Genomic DNA, 21,872 nt, shown 5'->3' with positions numbered 1-21,872 from the left:
TGAGATCATGACCTGAGCTGAAGTCAGATGCTTAACCGACTGAGCCACCCAGGCGCCATCTGTACAACTCTTTAGTATATGTGCTGCCGAAGTGAGCCCTCTACAACTTTTTAATAAACACTACCAAGCTGTGCCTGGCTGTCTTACTCATTTTTCTTTTAGTTTATTTTTACTTATTTTGAGAGACAGACAGACAGACAGACAGACATAGCAAGCAGGGCAGAGAGAGAGGGAGACAGAATCCCAAGCAGGCTCAGTGCTATCAGCACAGAGTTCGATGCAGGGCTTGAACTCACAAACCGTGAGATCATGATCTGAGCCGAAATCAAGAGTTGGGCACTTAACCAACTGAGCCACCCAAGTACTCCTGTCTTACTCATTATTTCAGTCAAGCATAAATGTCATTTTCTCCACCCTTCTTTTGATCCCTCTCTGCACTTTCTCTCCATTTAAATTAGGTGTTCCTTGTTTAGTTTAATTGTGAAAACAGGTATTCTCACTTAAGGAAACGACCACTATTTTTTCCCTTGTCTTTCCACAATTTCTAATGATATATTTAGTGTTTGTTTTTGTCATCATTGCCAGAGCTAAGCTCCAGGGACACAGGTGTCCATTCATTTTGTTCAGAAGTGTATCTGCTCTGTGCCTGCCACGTGTTAGGAACTCAGTATGTATTTGCGGAATGAGGGATCTAAGTTTTGTGCACATTAAAAACTCAGGGTTGCACCCTGGCTAGTGGCAGGACTTGAGTTTCTTAGTTCTGATGATGCATTCCGGTTTTCTTTATACTTTCCTGATTCCCTTAGGGATCCATGAAAAACTTTAGTTTACACCTTAAAAATAATATTTATTAAAAACCTTGACTCCTGTTTAAGATATGGTTACCGAGGAAAGGACTGCCGTGCTAATGTTTACCTTCTTCCTACCGGAGAAATAGTGTATTTCATAGCATCAGTAGTAGTACTGTTTAATTATGAGGAGAGAACTCAGCGACACTACCTGGGTCACACAGACTGTGTGAAATGGTTGGTATCATTTAATACTTGTGTTTTTCTTTGTCATTTTTGCATTTCTTTATAATTTGGGTTTTTCAGAAATGATTTCTTCTGGAGAGCTCAGATCTTAAGGATATTATGGGTATTGTGTAGATATATTTTAAAAAGCACTTTAATATGGGGAAGCGGTAGTGGAATCTTTTCTTAAGACAATTTTAATTGATACTACTCTTCTGGAAAGGAATGAGCAGTACATAACAAGAGCAAAAAATTTACATTCTTAATAAGCTTACCCTTTGGTTGCAAGATATAGAAAGGAGTCTAAATATGGACAGGAAGACATCTTTAAAAAAAAAAAAAACTTTGCTAGTCACTCGTATGTTGATCATGAGGAATGTGGGCATGTATGCTACACAGTTTTCAGTCTTAAAATCTTAAAATGCCCCAAATCTGACCTAAGGGTTCAGCATTAAGAGCTAATTAAAAGGTTGGAGGTACTATGTGAAGATGTTCATTGTGTTCCTTTGTAGAAAAGTAGAAATGGTAGAAGAGCTGTTCATAAGATGCATACGGATGATGTCACAAAAGGGGAATATGCTGATGTTGACACAGAGTTTGCACAGTGCACGACTGCACCTTCCCCGTAATAAAACCGTCTGAGTATGCGTGCCTATGTGCAGGACTAGAAAGGAGCTGGAACAGATGAAGACATTTTAACTTACCCTGTAATTGTGAATATGTGTTTTCTTCAAATTTAGGGCTCCATTAATTTGTTTAATTTAACAAAGAAAAAGTGCAGCCGAAAACTTAGGAAAAAACATCTTCTAGATGATTAATGTGTATTTGATTTGCTAAAGAAAACAGGTCACAATGAGAATTTATTAATGATTAAAAATGTTTGAAAATTGATAAATGTTGATACTAAGGCATACTTTCGGCTACTTGAAATGTTTCCCATATTTAAAACTGTTGTTAATACTGCTTTTTAGCCTTGCTATACATCCTGACAAAATTAGGATCGCAACTGGACAGATTGCTGGAGTGGATAAAGATGGAAGGGTGAGTGGCATAGGGTTCTGCATGCTGTATCAGTGACATTGTCATTAGAATGGAGTTGATAGGAATTTTAACCGCAGCTCATTTATTTCATTCTTTTAAAATTTGGCAGCTAAGGGATTTCTAGTATAAGCAGGGAAAAAATAGTAGAATGTAAGAAGATTCCAAAAAACAGAATCATACTACTTAAATATTTTTCTCTAAAAATAAGTGTTCTCCCTAAGGAAACTATTTACTTGTAAAATTGGGAGGACTTGTAAGCTTGTTGATTTTTTTTTTTTAACATAGCATAACTTATCAGTGTTTGCCAAAAGGTACCGCATTTTCACTATGTTGATGGACCTCTTGACTTTATATTTGACTAGAACTGATAACACTTTAAAAATGTCAGTTCCTATTCAGTATTATTAAATTGGCTTATATAACAAATCCCTTATTTGTAAGGATCAGCAATGAATATTATTGATGATTGATTAACATGTGTATGACTGTACCCATGACATTCTCTGGCTTCAGTTTATTTAAAGAAAAGGAGTCACAATGGTTATAATGGATGACTTCTAAGGCCCCTTCCAGTTACAAATTCTATTTAAGAACTGTTTGGTTAGCAATGTATTGGACACTTATTAGAAAAAAAGTATTATTTTCCTAGAAATGAAGGTAATGTTAAAAGCAGAGTATCCAGAGCAAATTTGCCATGGTTAGACTCCTAACTCCACCTTTTAATAGCTGTATAACTTTGGGCAAGTTATTCAAATCTAAGTTTCCTCATCTGTTAAATGGTAATTATAACAGTACATAGTTTATGGGATTAAATGAATCAATACATGTGATGTACTTAGAATAGTGTATGACATAGTAAATACTAAATCATTTGCTGCTACTGTTATCACTGTTGTTATTTTCTTGTTTTCATGGTATGAGAAGAAAATATCTGCTCAAGATTCTTTGGGGTCATGTCTAAATGTAGTAGCTATTTTATATTAGATGTTTATCCAGACCCACTGCTTTTGAAAGATGGAATGCAGTTCTGTGTGATAGTAGTATTTACTTGCATCCACCTGAATACCAGTTAGTCTTGCTATTGTATTTTTCCCCTTGTTTTTGCAGCCTCTGCAACCCCATGTCAGAGTGTGGGATTCAGTTAGTTTATCCACTCTGCAGATTATTGGACTTGGGACCTTTGAGCGTGGAGTAGGATGCCTGGATTTTTCAAAAGCAGTAAGTAACAATTTTTAAGGAAGTAAGCAAGCTGCAGGAAAGAAGTCAAGCTCAATTTTGTGTCTGTGTCTGTGTTCATAGAAAGTGATAACTCTGAATTGTTAGCTGTTGCTTAGCAGTGGCCAGCATTTTAACCTAGGTACTAAAGTACTCTGGTTTAAATGGGATACAGGTTTTGTTATACTTAATTATACTTTTGTTCTGTTCTGAACTAGGATTCTAGTGTAATAGCAGGAAATTGTTAGAGGAATATATGTATAGCATGGTCCAGTTGAAATAAGCAGTAAGCTATGCTTTTGCTTCAGCTTGAATCATGGAAATCTTACTTTATTTAGAAAATTTACAGACATGAAAGCTGGCCAGTTCTCCTAGAAAAGAAGTTATTTACGTTTTATTTATCTTGTTTATCTGTGTTAATGTAAGTCAGGTATATCATGGAAAGCTAAATTGCGATTTGAATAATACAAGTAACTATATAGTAAGTGGAAGTTAACCTTGGAAACAAGATTAAAAACAGGAAGTATTTTTAAAAAGAATCTTCATTATATTTCTGAAGAAAATACAGTCAGTAAATAGTATAATCATTTTATTTCAAGTTTATATCCTTTTCAAGTTTAAAGGGTTTGGGATTATATTAATGTTGCCAGTTTTAATAATACGGTATTTCTTCTTAGAAAGTCACCCTTATCTGAAAAGTTTTAAATGCCTTGAATTGACTTTTCTTTAGGATTCAGGTGTTCATTTATGTGTTATTGATGACTCCAATGAGCATATGCTTACTGTTTGGGATTGGCAGAAAAAATCAAAGGGAGCAGAAATAAAGGTAAATCAAAATAAATTTTAATTGAGTATTTTTTTTTAGAATACATTATTTTTTTTCAGATCCTTGGATGTATACTGCATATCCTTAAGTTGCAAGAGCATACCAGTTGGCCATATTCATTAGATTTATTGATTTGTCGTCATTTTATGGTATTAGGAATACCATTCTTAAAGTATTCTTTTTTTTTTTTAACAACACCTATTTATACTTTCTGTGATAGTTATCTATAGATTCTGAGATCAGTTCTTAAAGTATTCTTTTTTTCTTTAATGTTTATTTATTTATTTATTTAGAGAGAGGGAGTGCTCAAGCAGGGGAGGAGCAGAGAGAGAGGATGAGAGAGAATCCCAAGTAGGCTCCATGCTGTCAGTGCAGAGCCCGACGTGGGGCTCGATGCCACAAACGGTGAAATCATGACCTGAGCTAAAATCAATAGTTGGATGCTCAACCAACTGAGCCACCCAGGCACCCCAGTATTCTTTATTTTGAGAGAAAGAAAGAAAGACCAGGGGAGGGGCAGAGAGAGAGGGAGAGAGAGAATCCAAAGCAGGCTCTGCCATGACAGTGCAGAGCCCAACGCATGGCTTGAACTCACGAACCTTGAGATCATGAACCTGAGCCAAAACCAGGAGTCGATGCTTAACTGACTGAGCCACCCAGGCACCCCAAAGTATTCTTAAGATAAAATAGTCAAGCAACTTCAACCAAATTTCAGTGATACTTCAGGCATATTGTGCTACTGAAATGCCAAAGTAGATGGGTATCTAATCTCAAAATTAACTCTGATTACGCTATCTGGTTTCTCTTTAACAAAATTTGTCATTTATTCAATCTTTAAAGCATTAAAAATCTAAAGGAAAAATTCATCCTTTGGAATATAACTAACATAACCGAAAAGCATATGTAAGGATAAGTTTTTTGGTTTTAATACATGTATGGGATTACTGCATAAACTGCTATAGTATTTATAATTGCTATAGAATAGGGTTGATCCCTTTGTGTGGATCTGGCTATAACTTGTAAGAGAAGAATATAAGGTTAATGCTGCAAATATGGGTCGAAATGGCCTCCTTCTGACAGGCTTTCAGAGGGATTCAGAGTGACAGGATGACTAAAAAAAGCCTATGACATATTTGCTGTACTCTTAAATAACATCACATTCCTTTTTAGTTGAGCACTCTCTCTCTCAGCAGTTTTGTTTGGTATAAGCTAAAGCTTTCAGCTTGTTGGCCAAAAAGAGATTCTTTTAAATAGTGTGAGTTAATCTTTTGAAAAAAATAGAGTAGATTTGATTTTTAATTGAAAAGAATATAACATGTCCAGAAACCTCAAACCTTGAAAAACATAAATGAAGATATAGATTGTCTTTCAGCCATCATTTAGAGTAATTTAACATTGAAACATAAGGATGTTATACCGAAGTAAAATGTGTGCGTTTGATCCTTTGTAGTAAAGGCTATCAGATGATGTCTTGTGGTTTTCCTCCTACTGGCCACTCTGTGTTCTCCTTTCCAAGACCTTAAATGTTGGTATTCTTCAGAGTTATATCCTGTGTCCTCCACTGGTATCATGTATTCTCTCATGGCCTTAGTTACTGTCTACTGTGTCCCGGATCAGTTAACTCTAGCCCAGATCTCTCTCATTTATTTGAGTGTCCTGTCCTGCAAGTCAAAATCAACATGTCCAATGTGCACCAGTCATCCCCCTTAGGCCCCAAACAGTTTTCGCCTCTCCGTGATTAACACCACATTCCAGCTACTTGTGCAAGCTGGAAGCTCTTTTCCCCTTGCTTCTCACACTGAAGTTCCCTAAGGTCTGTCCCAGATGTCTGTATTAGAGCTCTTTCCAGTGCAAGTGACTGAAAAACAACTAAAGATAACTTAAAGAGAATTTATTCATGTTTAGGGAGAAAAAGAAAACCTCTAATAAAGGTCAGAGAGGAATTTTATCTCAGGAATGACTTGATTCAGGGACCGGATCACTGACTCTCTTGTCTCTCCTCTTTCCCCTGTGTGTTGACCTTATTCTCTTCCACTGTAGGTAAGCTCTATTTTTGTTAAGTCACAAAAATTTGGGAACTGGTACATACCTAGTTAATTTATAGAAGTTTGAAATTCAATAAGGCAACTTCAAAACCTTATTGACAGAAACTAAGGAAGACCTAAATAAATGGAGGAATATACAATAATCGTGGATAGAATATACAATAATCGTGGATATACAAATTGTTACTTCTCTGCATATTGATCTGTACTTTTTAAAAATTTATTTCTGATCTGTACTTTCTCTTTTTTTAATTTTTTAAACATTTTAACATTTTTTTAACATTTATTCATTTTTTGAGAGACAGAGAGAAACAGCTCAAGCAGGGGTGGGGCAGAGAGAGGGAAACACAGAATCCGAAGCAGGCTCCAGGCTCTGAGCTGTCAGCACAGAGCCCGACACGGGGCTCAAACTCATGAGCTGTGAGATCATGACCTGAGCTGAAGTCAGACCCTTAGCCGACTGAGCCACCCAGGTGCCCCTGATCTGTACTTTCAACATAGTCAAAATCTCAGCATGATTTTCATGGATGTTGACAAGCTAAGTGTATGTGGAAATATGAAGGGATGAGAGTAGACAAAAATAACTAAAGTTGATGAGGGTGTAAAGTAACCGGAACTCGCATACACTCCTGTATGTTGGACATAGAAATTGACACAGCCATTTTGGAAAACTGCTTGGCATTACCTTCTAAGTTTGAACATACACATGTGCATACCCTCTACCATCCTGTTCCACTCCTTGGTATAAATCCAACAGAAGTATATACATGTGTTGACCAAAAGACAAGTAATCAAAAATAATGGTAGCAAAAAACAAAAAAAAAAGGAAGTTACCCAAATGCCAGTTAGTAGGAGGATGGATAAATCAATAACGTGGTCTTTACATATAAAAGAATACAATACAGTAATGAGGAGGAAAAAATTACAATATATGCACCAATATGAAGTAAATCTCATGAATGTAATGTAGATAAAATAGGGCCAGACACAGAGGAGGATATTCTGTGTGATTCCATTTAAATAAAGCAGAGTAATCTGTGCTGCCACAAATCAGGATCATAGCTGCTTGAACAGAGGTGGGGGATAGTGTCTCCTTTTCTAAAGGGATCTAAGGTGTTTGTGCGATGTTAGTAATAATGTTCTTTTTCTTCTATGCAGAGATGTGTTTGATTTGTGAAAATTTATCAAGCTATGCACTTAGGATTTGTGTACTTTAATGTGTGTGTGTGTGTGTGTGTGTGTGTGTGTGTGTGTGTGTGTATATATATATATAATACAACAATAAAAATCCAAGTAAAATATTCTGTTATGCTACACTCATACCCAAAGTGATTTAATTTCATAGATTATTTCAAATCATGTCTTGATATCTTACCACTAGCATTATGGGTTTGTATACTGGAAATATTTGTAGTTAGCTTTATAACCGTCAGTTAATCCATTTGGCATGAGATTCAACTGTCAAGTAGTTTTTATTTTATCCAAGTGAAAACTAAGGGCTGCTTAATTATTAAAATGCAGGGGCGCCTGGGTGGCTAAGTCAGTTGAGCGCCTGACTTCAGCTCAGGTCATAATCTCACAGTTTGTGGGTTTGAGCCCTGTGTCGGGCTCTGTGCTGACAGCTCAGAGCCTAGAGTCTACTTCAGAATCTGTGTCTCCCTCTCTCTCTGCTCCTCCCCTGCTCACACTCCCTCTCAAAAAACTAAGTAAAAACATTAAAAAAAGGAAAAAAAAATACATATATGTAAAACCTCTGGGCGCCTGGGTGGCCTAGTCAGTTAAGCGTCCAACTTCAGCTCAGATCGTGGTCTCATGGTTTGTGGGTTCGAGCCCCACATCAGGCTCTCTGCTGTCAGCACAGAGCCTGCTTCAGATCTTCTGTTTTCCTCTCTCTCTCTCTCTCTCTCTCTCCCTCGCGCGCGCGCGCGCGCGCGCGCTCTCTCTCTCTCTGCCCTCCCCCCACACTTGCTCACTCATTCTCTCTCTCAAAAATAAACATTAAAAACAATTTTTTAAGTATCCTGAATTCAGTAATTTTGTGAAAACACTACATTTGTAATTCCTTTGTGACTCTCATGCCTGTTTTCTTCCTTTTTCACTCCAGTTCTTTTAAATCTTGTCCTTTCTAGAAAGAGCATAAGAATTCTTTCTTTTTTGTTTTTTCATTTCTATAGGAATCTGTAGTGACTATTCTGTGTCTACTTTTTAAGCCTTCAGCCTCATGACGAATCTCTAAATCAGTAATATTTTCTTGAATGGTCAATAATAATAGTACAAAGAAAGATAAGACTTTTTTTTTAATCAGAATAGCAATCTGTCTTTAAGATAGAATGTACATGGCTCTTGATTTGCTACTATTATTATACTTTTCCCTGAATGTGCAGGAAATTAAAATCTAAAACTAATTCATATGTCTTCCTAATGCAGAGTTATTATATATAAATAGCATAAAAGATGATACACTAGTGTGAGGACATCAAATTTAAATCATTCTGAAAATCTATTAAAATTTTTCAGGAAAATTGATCTTAATAGAAAAGGCATTATCTCAAAATGTTTCCTAGTCTTCAATTGTCAGTAGCTATAATTGGTACTTGCTGGAGATAAGGATATACACTTCATCTAAAGCTTTATTTCTTATCCACAGACAACAAATGAAGTTGTTTTGGCTGTGGAATTCCATCCAACAGACGCAAATACCATCATAACATGTGGTAAATCTCATATTTTTTTCTGGACCTGGAGTGGTAATTCACTAACAAGAAAACAGGGAATTTTTGGGGTAAGGATCAGAATGTTAAAACTTCATTATAAAACTTTTAATTTTTATTGTTTAGTAAACATAGTCATCATGCCAAAGGAAAAACTGAAAATTCTCATTGTTTCATTGTAGAAATATGAAAAACCAAAATTTGTGCAGTGTTTAGCATTCTTGGGAAACGGAGATGTTCTTACTGGTGACTCAGGTGGAGTCATACTTATATGGAGCAAAACTACTGTAGAACCGACACCAGGGAAAGGGCCTAAAGGTACAGTATTCTCACACTGAAGTCCTCACTTTTAATGTGTACGTCTTGCTGTTGTAGGCCGGCTCTTACTCAGACCAGGAGAGTCATCAACATGCATTTTGTTTTTAACGTTTTTCATGATCTGTTTTTTAAAGTTAAATTGTTTACACAGCTATTCATGACCATATATAACCTATGTTTGACAATATTGAACCTTTCCTTCTAGGAGGTTAATACAAAGTAATTAGAGATGATAAAGATATATATACTAATTTAAAGAGTACAAAGATTGAGAGAGAAATCATCCTGATCTTTAGTGTTTTGTGAAGGCTTCACAGAAGAAATGGTATTTAAGTTAAGCCATAATGATACAAAACTTCAAAAGATATGGAACATTGATCCCAGTTTAGGGAAACAGTGCAAGCAGAGGCAGAAAGATGGATATGAATGTGAGGCATCCAGGATAATGTGAATAAATTTGTCGTGTACGAGTGTTAACAGAGATGAGAAATAGCCAACTTGAGGGAAATCTGATTTTTTTTAATTGTTTTTTTTTTTACATTTACTTATTTTTGAGAGACAGAGAAAGAGTACAAGTGGGGCTGGGGCAGAGAGAGAGGGAGACACAGAATCCAAAGCAGGCTCCAGGCTCCAAGGTGTCAGCACAGAGCCCAACGTGGGGCTTGAACTCACAAACCGTGAGATCATGACCTGAGCCGAAGTTGGATGCTCAACTGACTGAGCCACCCAGGCACCCCGAAGGAAATTTGATTTTAAAAAAGAGTAGTGTTTTATAATTCCTACTATCAGTTTAATTAATACAGTCTAAGTAATTAAAAATTTAAGTAAGGATTAAGATACAGATTTTTTTGTAACCAAAAAAGAATCCTTAAAACTGGTTGAGTTGACCATGAAAGACAAGTTGTGAGGCTGATGGTCTTTATCCCCCAGTTAGATACCAGAAAAGACCCTGGTGAGAAATAAGATGTAAAAAGAAAAAAGTTGGGGCACGTGGGTGGCTCAGTCAGTTAAGCATCCGACTTCGGCTCAGGTCATTATCTCACAGTTTGTGGGTTTGAGCCCTGGCATCGGGCTCTGTGCTGATGGCTTGGAGCTTGGGGCCTGCTTCGGATTCTGTGTCTCCTTCTCTCTCTGCCCCTCCCCGACTTGTGCTATGTCTCTCTCTGTCTCTCAAAAATAAATAAATGTAAAAAAAAAAAAAATTAAAAAAAGAAAAAATTAACAAGATAGAACTGTTTATTTAGTGCCCCCAAAGAAGGGAGGAGTTTCTAGGAGTATCAGTGCTATAAAGAAATCAAGAATCAAAACTAAGAAACAACCATTAGTGGTTTACAGTATCAACAGAACTTAGATTAAGGCCCCAAAACAGCTAAGTATAGAATGGCCAGTTTGAAAATGGAGAATTTTGAGAATCCAAGGTGAAAATGGAATGGGAAGTAGAGAGTTACTAGAGTCAGTCAGTAGTCTTCTGAAGGGTGCCTAAAACCTGAAGTAAAATGGGAATTGCCAGTGACAAGGAGGAAACTAAAACTCTTAGAGACAGGAGAATACCTGGATTAGGTATAGGAGGAAGAATTATCCTTGAAAAATAGCAAGAGCTTCCATTCATTCTGAGACTGGAGCTTTAGAAGCTGAGATATTCTATGTGGGTAAATGGGGGGGGGGGGGGGGGTCATGCAGGATGACATTGCTCTCAGTAAAGGTGACTTTGTTAAAGACTTGACGTTTTTAAAGGGACAGTGTGAGCAGAGGAGAGGCAGAGAAGGGGAGAGAGAATCCTAAGCAGGCCCTACATTGTCAGTACATGCCCAGTCCCATGAAGCCGCAAGGTCATGACCTGAGTCAAAACCAAGAGTGGGACACTTAACCAGCTGAGCCATCCAGGCACCCCTGAAGTTTCTGTTTTTAATGGATACAAAAAGAACAATAGTAATGTCATGTAAAGTATCACATAGACTCCATTACTTCAGAGTTCTACTTGTTGGAATTGAGATCCAGCTAAAACCTTTGTCTTTTCTGTGGATAGTAGGTTTACTATAACAAATAATAATAAAACCAAAACCCTGTGAACTTAGAGATACTGTTTTCTAAACAATTAGTGATTAAAACTATCCTTATCAACTCTTGAAAGGCTGTTTCCAAAGATCTTAACAGCTCATGACTAACAGCTCTTTATAGTGTAGTAATAAAGAATGATTGTCCCAATTACTACATTTGTGGCACATTTCCTACCTTTCTCCTCTGCTTTTCTCAACATAGCAACAGACTAGAGGGTTCAGTCTCCCTTGGGCTGGGTCCTGTGAGGGTAGTGTGTTTGGCCATGTTAATCAAAAAGAATGAAATCTTGCCATTTGCAACTACCTGGATAGAACTAGATGGTATTATGCTAAGCGAAATTAGAGAAAGACAAATATCATATGACTTCACTTATATGAGGACTTTAAGATACAAGATAGATGAACATAAGGGAAGGGAAGCAAAAATAGTGTAAAAATGGGGACAAAACATAAGAGACTCTTAAATATGGAGAACAAACAGGGTTAGTGGTGGAGTTGTGGGAGGAGTGGGCTAAATGGGTAAAGAGCATTAAGGGATCTACTCCTGAAATCATTGTTACACTATATGATAACTACTTGAATGTAAATTTTAAAAAATAATAAATTTTTTAAAAACTTGAAAAAAAAATTAAAAATACCATAAAAAAAAAAGAAAGAAACAGGGACACCTGGGTGGCTCAGTTGGTTAAGCGTCCTACTTAGGCTCAGGTCATGATCTCGCAGTTTGTGAGTTCGAGCCCCACATCAGGCTCTGTGCTGATAGCTTGGAGCCTGGAACCTGCTTTGGATTCTGTGTCTCCCTCTCTCTCTGCCCCTCCCCCTGCTCATGCTCTCTCTCTGTCTCTCAAAAATAAATATAAATGTTTAAAAAAAAATTTTTTTTAAATATGCATGGCCATATTATAAAATGGGAGGGGGGAGAATAAACTCATAGTTTGGTCCCCTTCTTTTTCTCACTACAGCCCCTCTTCCCAGCCCCCATAATAGGCTTTGGCATTTCTTTGGCTTTACCTCAAATTGATTTTTCTCAGAAATAAAGATAAATTTTTAAGCCCCATTTGTACCCAAACATGTAGGTCCACTTTGCCCTTTTCTCTGGTAGGTGAAAAAAATTACAAGAGCAACATTGAAAATAACCTTTTTCAACACCCCCCCCCTTTTTTTTTTTACTATTAAGAAAAAGCTGAAAAAATATCCAGACTATCATGCTTCCTTCAGAGTAGAAGTTTATAAGAAAAATTAGAGATGTTGTTCTAAAATCAGTGGGCTGGGAGCAGAGAGAGCTTATTTATTAGCAGTAACAGGTGGTAACAGCAGAAAGAAAACTAGCTATACCGATCAGAGTCTGAGAATCCACAAGAAGAGAGGTAGGGGTTGACAGGGAACCAACTTGGGGTGCCTGAGACATTTCCCCTGGGGATTGGGAGAGCAGCATGCCCTGGTTTCTCTTATTCATCCCCCTCACCTTAAACACGCTGAAACAACTTCCCTTTGTCTCTCTGGAGTCTGCATCAGACCGTGGAAATCACCACAAATAACGTAGGAATAAGGGGATCCTTGTTTCTCTGCTCAGAAGGAAAGTCCTAATTTACATGTCTGTCTTCCCTAATAAGTCTGACTTTCCCAGGATTCAGATAATGTCTGGCAGCTGTTACTAGCTGTTTGAAAAGTATTTGTTAAACATTTTATTAAGGAAATGACTTTGCTCTTACCTTTGGGTGTTAGTGTAGGAATAAAAGTTGAGTGGTACAGATGAAAGCACTATTTTCATGGAAATGGGGAATTTGACTATAGCACTGCAGATTTCTATGATTGCGCAGATTTTAAACTATATTTTTTTGGAGATGTACTACAGTAGTGTTCTCCATATTCATTCAACTGAATTTCTAAGTTTGGCAGGTGACTTGGATAGTTGTCAATCCTTAAATTTTACTACCAGTGATCCAGATCTCAATCATTGGCCATGCATTCTTTAGCTTGTTTTGTCCAATTCAGGTTCAAAACTCACAATAAGGATAGCAGTGGATTGCGGATTCTTAAGAAAAAAGAATGGTAGGCGGGGGCACCTGGGTGGTTTCCACAGGTTAAGTGCCCAACTCTTGATTTTGGCTCAGGTCATGATCTCAGGGTTGAGTTCGAGCCCTGCGACCAGCTTCGCACTGACAGCACAGAGTCTGCTTGGGATTCTCTCTCTCTGCCCCTCCCCTGCTCACGTGTGCGCAAGCATGCTCTCTCTCGCAAACTTTAAAGAAAAAAAAAAGAACAGTGATATTAATCAACTACCTTTCCCACTTATCTCTGTTTTCTTTTTCCTGGGCACATTTGTTCAGTATTAGAAATGCAAGGAACAGCAGTGTCTACCAAAACAGTGACATGTTATCCTCTGACACTAAGCAGAATTTGGGTATAAATGTACCCTTCATTAGCCTTAATGTGCGTTGAAGTGGGAGGCAGGGAGAGGTTGTTTTTATTTTGGTTTTTGTCTAAAAAACTTGTGGCTTGGGCTTTTTTCCAGAAATCTGCATGTGAACATACAGGAAACAGGAAATCTAATCTTTGTAAATTGCTGGGCATATAAAATGGACTGTGTTGTCCTCTGCCATATGACTGATCCCGTTATGGGCAAACTTGTTAAGAATTTCGTTCCTTCCTTTACATTTGAGGGTTTCAGTTCTGTAAGTATGGCTAGGAAGGATTTGATGAGTGCAATGAACACTCAAAGTTTCCATTTTTAAATTCTTGCCAAAAATTTCAGTAGATTGATCCATTTTGCATTTCTGCATCCGTGGCAGTCTTTTCAACCAGATCTGAGTGTACTGTGATAACGTGTCTGATAAAGGGACATTCATCCCTTTATTTTGGATGGTGGAAGTATAATTCCATAGCTAATTTTTTACTCTACTAATAGCAAACAAACCAAAACTGTATTTTATACTTCATAAGCTCTTTGTATATTTTCTTCTTGCTTCCAAACCATTTTTTCCTTACCTTAAATTAACAGAAATCTTCAAAGTAATTAGAATTTTCTATTTTTTCCTGATTTTATTGAGCTGCAATTGGCATATAACATTGCACAGTTTAAAGTGTACAGCATAATGTATATGCCAAATGATTACCATAAATGTTTAGTTAATATCCATCGCTTCGCAGTTTTTTTCTTGTGATGAGAACTTTTAAGATCTACTCTCAGCATCTTTCAAATGTACAATATAGTATTAATTATAGTCACCATGCTGTATATTACATCCCCAGAATTTTATCTAATAACTAGATATTTCTACCTTTCGACCATTGTCACCCATTTCCCCCGCCACCACCTGTTTCTGTTAGTTCATTTTTTTAGATTTTACTTGTAAGTGAAATCATATAGTATTTGTTTTTCCGTGTCTGACTAATTTCACTAAGCATAATGCCCTCAGGGTTCATCCATGTTGTTACAAATGGCAGGATTATCTTCTTTTTTTATTCCATTGTATATGTGTATGTGTGTGTACGCTGATCACCTAAGTGCTGATCACCACTTAGGCTATTTGGTTATTTTCTGTTTCTCATGTTGAGTACAAAGTAATTGTTATTTCCAACGTATATGAAAAAGTTCAGATTTTTCTTCTATGAAATAATTCATAAATTTTAAGTGGGGGGAGGGGAATTTGAGAATATCTACAAGATCATTAAAATGTCCATTTTTCTTAAATCTTTGCCGGATTTCTTTAAGAAACACCATTTTACATGCTCCAAATTATCAACATGGACATATTTGCCCAGTTGCTAAGAATATAACATAAGTTTCAAAGTCTCCCTAACATTTGATTCCATAGTTCTTAAACAGGCACAGAAAGCCCTTGAGACTATCCATATTTGGCAGTCAAGGTAAACTGCTTTTTAAGGAAACTTTGTTTCTGTTAGAGATGATAAGAAAGGGGAGATTTGAAATTAAATACCTGAAGGTACAGTAGGTTTTTAAATTCAAGGATAATTATTTTTCTTGGTAGGTATTTCAAAAATTATTTGGCTTAAATTGGAATGTCAGAAATACAGGCTCATGAGAAAGAAATCTTTGATAATTTGGGCCTTTTTTTTAAATGTTTGTTTATTATTTATTTATTTATTTAGAGAGAGAGAGAGAGAGTGTGTGTGTGTGTGAGAGAGAGAGAGAGAGAGAGAGAGAGAACGAACACAGGGGAGGGGCAGAGAGAGAGAGAGGGAGAAAGAGAATCCCAGGCAGGCTCTGCCCTGTGAATGCAGAGCCTGATGCAGGGTTGATTCTCACCGACCATGAGATCATGGCCTGAGCCGAAATCAAGAGTCAGACGCTCAACTGACTGAGCCACCCAGGCGCCCTGACTGAAAATTTGTTTTCTCAGTAAATACTGTCTAAAGGGAGCTTTGGTAATTTGTATAAATTTGAAACACAGAAACTTTAGCTCAGCTAATATTAGGTCCTTCTCAGGAAATAACTCTCCTGGGGTAGGAGGTAGAAAATGAAAATTTCATGGAGTTTATGCTACTTAGATATTTTTATTCTTGATGAAGCATTTGTTCCTCAGGTTTATTTTCTGTTTTCTAACATTCCATCATTCTAGGAAGATCTTAAGTGTTTAATGAGGTTTATGTGGTGTTTGGAAGTATGGAAGACTGAATTAAAAAAAAACTGTATTGCATATTTCTACATTCTGATGGAGATCCATGAAATTCCACATCTCTGTGTTTTTTTGTGATTTCTTGCATGGTACCATGGTACTTTCAGACTACTCTTGTTATTTGACCATGCGTGAGAAAATAAGCCCTTTGCTTTTTTTTTTTTTTTTGGTCTTAATGCCCAAATCCAACAACACTCAAAAAATTTACATCTCTCAGATGTCCTTTCTTTCTTGGTCACATCAGAGCCATGATAAATAATTGGCTGGCTATCGTGCTGGACACAGTTGTAGTGTTCAGTGTTTAAAGTATTTTTAGGTGATGGACGTTGATGTGCACTGAGGCAGTTGACATGAATAAAAGTTTGCTGGAGTTCTGCCCCCGGCTCTGCTGATTCAAGCAAGCTCTATTCCAAATCAGGGAAGCCATTTCCTTGCTCCCTGCCAAATACACTTTTCTATTAAGTATCTGTACCACTAGCATCCTCACACTGAGTAATTTTTAGAGCCAGCTGCAGCATTTTTTTTAAATTCAAATTTCAGTTAATTTCTTAAATACAGTGGCAGCTCAAATAGATAAGTAAAAATGAACAATCTCAATGACAGCTTTATTGAGATTTATTAAGTTCACATACCATAAAACTCACCCTTTTAAAATGTACACTTGATTTTTAGTACACTCATGGAGTCATACAACCATCACCACTATCCAATTTCAGAACATTTCATCACCCCAAAAACAAACACTGGGTCCATTAGCAGTCATTTGCTATTTCTCCCTCCCGGCAGCCTGTAGCAACCATTCGTCAGCTTTTGGTCTCTAGGGATTTGCCTCCTTTGGACATTTCACATAAATGGAGTCATACAGTATATGGTCCTTTGTGACTGGCTTCTTTTATTAGAACCTTAATGTTTTCAAGATTCATCTATGTTGTGGCACATACATACCTCATTCTTTTTGTGGCTGAATAATATTACATTATAAATGTACATATTGTGTTTATCCATTTTTCAGTTGAACAACTTAGAAAATGAACAATTTTTTTCAGTTTTATTGAGGTATAATTGGGATATGATTTTGTATACATTTAAGATATATAACAATGATTTGATTTGATATATGTTTATATTGCAAAGTGACTATCACAGTAAGTTTTGTTTACGTCCAGCACCTCATATAGTTACAGATTTTTCTCTTTTGATGAGAGCTTTTAAGATCTACCCTCTTAGGGGTGCTTGGGTGACTCGCTTGTTTAGGCGTTCGACTCTTGATTTCAGCTCAGGTCATGATCTCGCAGTTCGTAAGTTCAAGCCCTGCATTGGGCTCTGCACTTACAATGTAGAGAGTCTGCATGGGATTCTCTCTTTCACTCTGCTCCTCCCCACCCCCTTCTCTCTCTCTCTCAAAATAAACAAAAAAAAAAAATCTACTCTCTTAACAACTTTCAAATATACAATAGTGTATTCTTAACTGTAGTCACCATGCTGTGTGTTAACTTCCAAGAACTTCTTTATCTTATAACTGGAAGTTTGTACCTTTTAACCACCTTCACCCATTTCTCCCACTGAATAATTTTTTTTTTAATTTTTTAACGTTTTTTATTAATTTTTGAGACAGAGCGAGATAGAGCATGAATGGGGGAGGGTCAGAGAGAGAGAGAGGGACACACAGAATCTGAAACAGGCTCCAGGCTCTGAGCTGTCAGCACAGAGCCCAACGCGGGGCTCAAACTCACAGACCGTGAGATCATGACCTGAGCTGAAGTCGGACGCTTAACCGACTGAGCCACCCAGGTGCCCCCACTGAATAATTTTTAAACTTGTAATTTTTTTCATTTTTCCAAGCGATTTTAGATCTGTTGACTGATTTGGGCCATATTTAAACAAGGCTCTACCTTCCCGTTTGTAACCTACTTACTAATTCTACAAGATATCTTCCTAAGAGCTTTACTCTTGCTCTCCTAGCCTCACTAGCCAGATAAAGAGCTTCTATGAGTTAACATATCATGAATACCAAAGAGAAGGTCTCAGGAAATGAACTGGTTATAGTTTGAATACTAAAATCTTACCCTCACCCTCAAGAAAGAGGATCTGAGGGGCACCAGGCTAGCTCACTAGGTGGAGCATGACATTCTTGATCTCGGGTTCATGGGTTCAAGCCCCATGGTAGGCATGGAGCCTATTTAAAATTTAATTAATTAATTTAAAAAGGATCTGATATATACACACACACACACACACACACACACATATATATATCTGATTACATATATATAATACATACATACATAATTGACCCTTGAACAGCATGGGTTTTGAATTGCATGGGCCCACTTATGTGCAGATTTTTTGTTTTGTTTTTAATGTTTATTTTTGAGAGACAGAGCACGAGCAGGGGAGGGGAAGTGAGAGACAGAGACCTAGAATCTGAAGTAGGCTCCAGGCTCTGAGCTGTCGGCACAGAGCCCAACATGGGGCTTGAACTCAGGAGCTGTGAGATCTTGACCTGAGCCGAAGTTGGACACTCAACTGACTGAGCCACCCAGGCGCCCTGGTATTTTTTTTTCTTTTAAAGTTTATTTTGGGAGAGAGAGAGAGCCCTTGGGGGTGGGGGTTGGGGGGTGGCAAGAGAGAGGGTGAAAGAAAATCCCAAGCAGGCTGCATGTCGTCAGTGCAGAGCCCAACCCGGGGCTGGATCCCACAAACTGTCAGATCATGACCTGAACCTAAATCAAGAGTCAGATGCTTAAGCTATTGAGCCACCCAGGCGCCCCTACACATTTTTACAGTACAGTACTATAAATGTATTTTTTTATGGCTTTAATATTTTTTCTAGCTTACTTTATTGGAAGAGTACAGTATGTAATTTATACAGCATGCAAAATACATGTTAATCGACTGTTGGTATCATCAGCAAGGTGTCTGGTCAGCAGTAGGCTATTAGTTAAGTTTTTGGAGGGCCAAAAGCTATACACAAGATTTTGAACTGCACAAGGGGTTGGCACACCTAAATCCTTTGTTATTCAGGGGCCAGTTGTATGTATGTACATAATTTGTTTGTTAATCTCCACATGGACTTTACTTAAATATTTTTTTATGGACCTGCCCTCTCCCTCCCTGGGTACATGTAAAGTTCCGTGGAGATACAAGAAAGCTGGGCTATCATTCAGCCATCATATTAGTACAACTGGACCGGTTTTTCAAATGCTTCTCTAGTTGAGGGCACCTGGATGGCTCAGCCCGTTGAGCATCCAACTCTTGATTTCAGTTCAGGTCATGATTCCAGGGTCGTGGGATCAAGCCCCACATCAGGCTCTGTGTGAGTGTTGAGCCTGCTTAAGATTCTGTCCCTCTGCCCCTTTTCCCTGATGTGTGCTCTCATTCTCTCTGTAAAATTTTTTTAAAAAAATTTTTAAATACTCCTCGGAGCGCCTGGGTGGCTCGGTTGAGCATCCAATTCTTGATTTCCGTGCAAGTCATGATCTCATAGTTCATGGGTTGGAACCCCTGCATCAGACTCTGCACTGACTGTGGAGTTTGCTTGGGATTTTCTCTCTCCCTCTACCCCTTCCCTTCTCATGCTCGCTCTCTCATTCTCTCTCTCTCTCTCTCTCTCTCTCTCTCAAAATAAACTTTAAAAAATATATTAAAAATACTTCTTTAGTTGATCAAAAGCCACAGCTCTAGGCTGCCAGTGCCCACTTCTGCCCCAGTATCTTTCTCAGTCCTCCATTTCATAGCAAGTAAAGTAAAGGCAGAGCAGAAGGCTTCCACATCAACAGTGGTTGTTAAATGTTACGGCTGTTACCTCAGCAGGAAATGAAGACTTTTGGGGAAAGTTAAAGGAATGGTGAGTAAAGACTGGAGTACTTGTCGCAGCTCTGTCACTAGCTATGTGGTGTCCTCAGCTCTAAAATCAGAAGAGTAATACCTACCGTAACTACCATACAGAATGATTATAAGACATAGTAAGTTCTGAGGCTAAGATATCCTATGTTGTCTGTAGAGTTATCACTACTTTAGCTTATCTTTTTGTAAGAATTATTTTGAAATGTTTTCAGAGTAACTAAATACTGACATAAATGCAAAAGTAGAAACTTTTGATTATTCACTCTATAAAGTTTTCTTCCAAAAAGACACTAAATTCTGATGGAAAATGTATCACTAGTGGTTTTTTTTTTTTTTTTTTTTTACTCTCATCTTACTAGGTGTTTATCAGATCAGCAAACAAATCAAAGCTCATGATGGGAGTGTGTTCACACTTTGTCAGATGAGAAATGGAATGTTATTAACTGGAGGAGGGAAAGACCGAAAAATAATTCTGTGGGATCATGATCTGAATCCTGAAAGAGAAATAGAGGTAAGGATGAAAATGAAACATGAAAATTTTTAAATATTAAGCCCTCTAAATGCATGTCTTTCATCCCACATTAAGATAACACACTTTCCTGGGAAATTGGTACACATTCTTGTCATTTCATTGTCTTAAAAAAAAAAAGAAGAAGGAAAAAGAACCATTCATTAATAATTTGAAAAAGTAAAAACAATATATTGGTCAGAATAACTAGTTGTTTATTTCTGAGATTAGTTTATAATGATCCAAAAATATAACCATGCATATTTAAAATTCAGCAGACATTCATCTAATAAACTATTCAATTCCAAGGCATACAAAATAAGCAGTTTGATTTTAAAACTTGAAAGTAATCTTTAGGGGCGCCCTGGTGGCTCAGTCGGTTAAGCGTCTGACTTTGGCTCAGGTCATGATCTCGCAATACATGAGTTCAAGTCCCACATTGGTCTCACTGCTATTGGCGCAGAGCCCACTTCAGATCCTCTGTCCCCTTCTCTCTCTGCACCTCCCTCTCTCTGTATCTCAAAAATAAAATAAAACATTTAAAACAAATTGGAAGTAATTTTAAACAGCGGGCTGAATGATAATTGCTAGTTATCTAAGTTTGTGTCTGCTTCATATCATGGACTAAGTGTATCCACAGATACTATGTGCTCAGTGAAAGTTTGCTAATTAAATTGAGGTCTGTCTCTGGATGTGAAATGGTTAAGAATAGTATTTTATAGGTCAGTGATTCTCAAAGCAAGGGCAAATTTCACTCAGTTTAGTGTTCTATTTTTTTGTGATTTAAATTTTTAATTTAGGCTCAGTGTTTTCAACATGTAACATGTTTTCCAGACAAAATGTTTTCTAAAAAAGAGGATCCTGATAATACTGCTCTTGGTTTTATTTCCAAGAAGATAAGTCGAAAGGTTCCCTTTATCTCAACCTTAAGTTCACCAGGGAAATGTCACTTCCTTTACTATTTCTTTTTTTTTTTCCACAGATAACTTACATTCTTTGTAATCAAAAGCTACACCATCTAGTTCATTCTTCCCCTCGCCATCAGTTTGGATTACCGTTAGAATTCAATTATTCGTGTCCTCCTTTATAAAGAATTGTATTATTTCAGGGTCATTCCTTGGGCTTATTATTAATACACCATTCACTGAGAGTATATACCATGTAACACTTATGAGATTGATCTCCCAAGGAGTCCTATAAGGACAGTTATAACACTTCACAATATATTGCTTTTTAGTTAACAAAGAAATTTCACATGGGCTATTCTTACATTTTTATTCTTACAACAATTAAGAATAGGTAGGGCATATATTATTATTTCCCCATATTACAGATAAAGAAATTCGTCTTAGGCTAGCTAAATGATGTACCCAAAATAACATAACTGGTAAATAACACCACCAGACCACACTTTTCATGTGGTCTAATAGAACTTTTTCCTTTTTCCCCTACTTCTAGCCCTTAACTCTTGAGATCATATAAAATATAAATACAAAAATTGACTAAAGCAGGGGCGCCTGGGTGGCTCAGTTAAGTGTCCAACTCTTGATTTCGGCTCAGGTCATGATCGTGGGATTGAGCCCTGTGTCGGAATCTTCACTGACATTGCAGAGCCTGCTTGGAGTTCTCTCTCACACTCTCTCTACCCCTCC

The 21,872-nt window shown here is 37.3% G+C and overlaps 1 protein-coding gene across 11 annotated transcripts in view; it reads left to right on the top strand.

The window, feature by feature from the left end:
• Window positions 1-21,872, top strand: part of EML4 (EMAP like 4) — a 160,582-nt gene that overhangs the window by 108,240 nt on the left and 30,470 nt on the right. For all 11 annotated transcript variants that reach the window (XM_042982096.1, XM_042982093.1, XM_042982095.1 and 8 more), the window contains 7 exons: window positions 876-1,025; window positions 1,985-2,054; window positions 3,162-3,272; window positions 4,000-4,095; window positions 8,788-8,922; window positions 9,034-9,169; window positions 20,072-20,223. In XM_042982096.1, the coding sequence (XP_042838030.1) occupies window positions 876-1,025; window positions 1,985-2,054; window positions 3,162-3,272; window positions 4,000-4,095; window positions 8,788-8,922; window positions 9,034-9,169; window positions 20,072-20,223 (850 nt within the window). The remainder of the gene's footprint in view (window positions 1-875; window positions 1,026-1,984; window positions 2,055-3,161; window positions 3,273-3,999; window positions 4,096-8,787; window positions 8,923-9,033; window positions 9,170-20,071; window positions 20,224-21,872) is intronic.

Source organism: Panthera tigris, chromosome A3, assembly GCF_018350195.1.
Source record: "Panthera tigris isolate Pti1 chromosome A3, P.tigris_Pti1_mat1.1, whole genome shotgun sequence".
Taxonomy (NCBI): Eukaryota; Metazoa; Chordata; class Mammalia; order Carnivora; family Felidae; genus Panthera; species Panthera tigris.
Note: the sequence above shows the minus strand (reverse complement) of the source record. Positions and strands in the feature narration are given on the sequence as shown.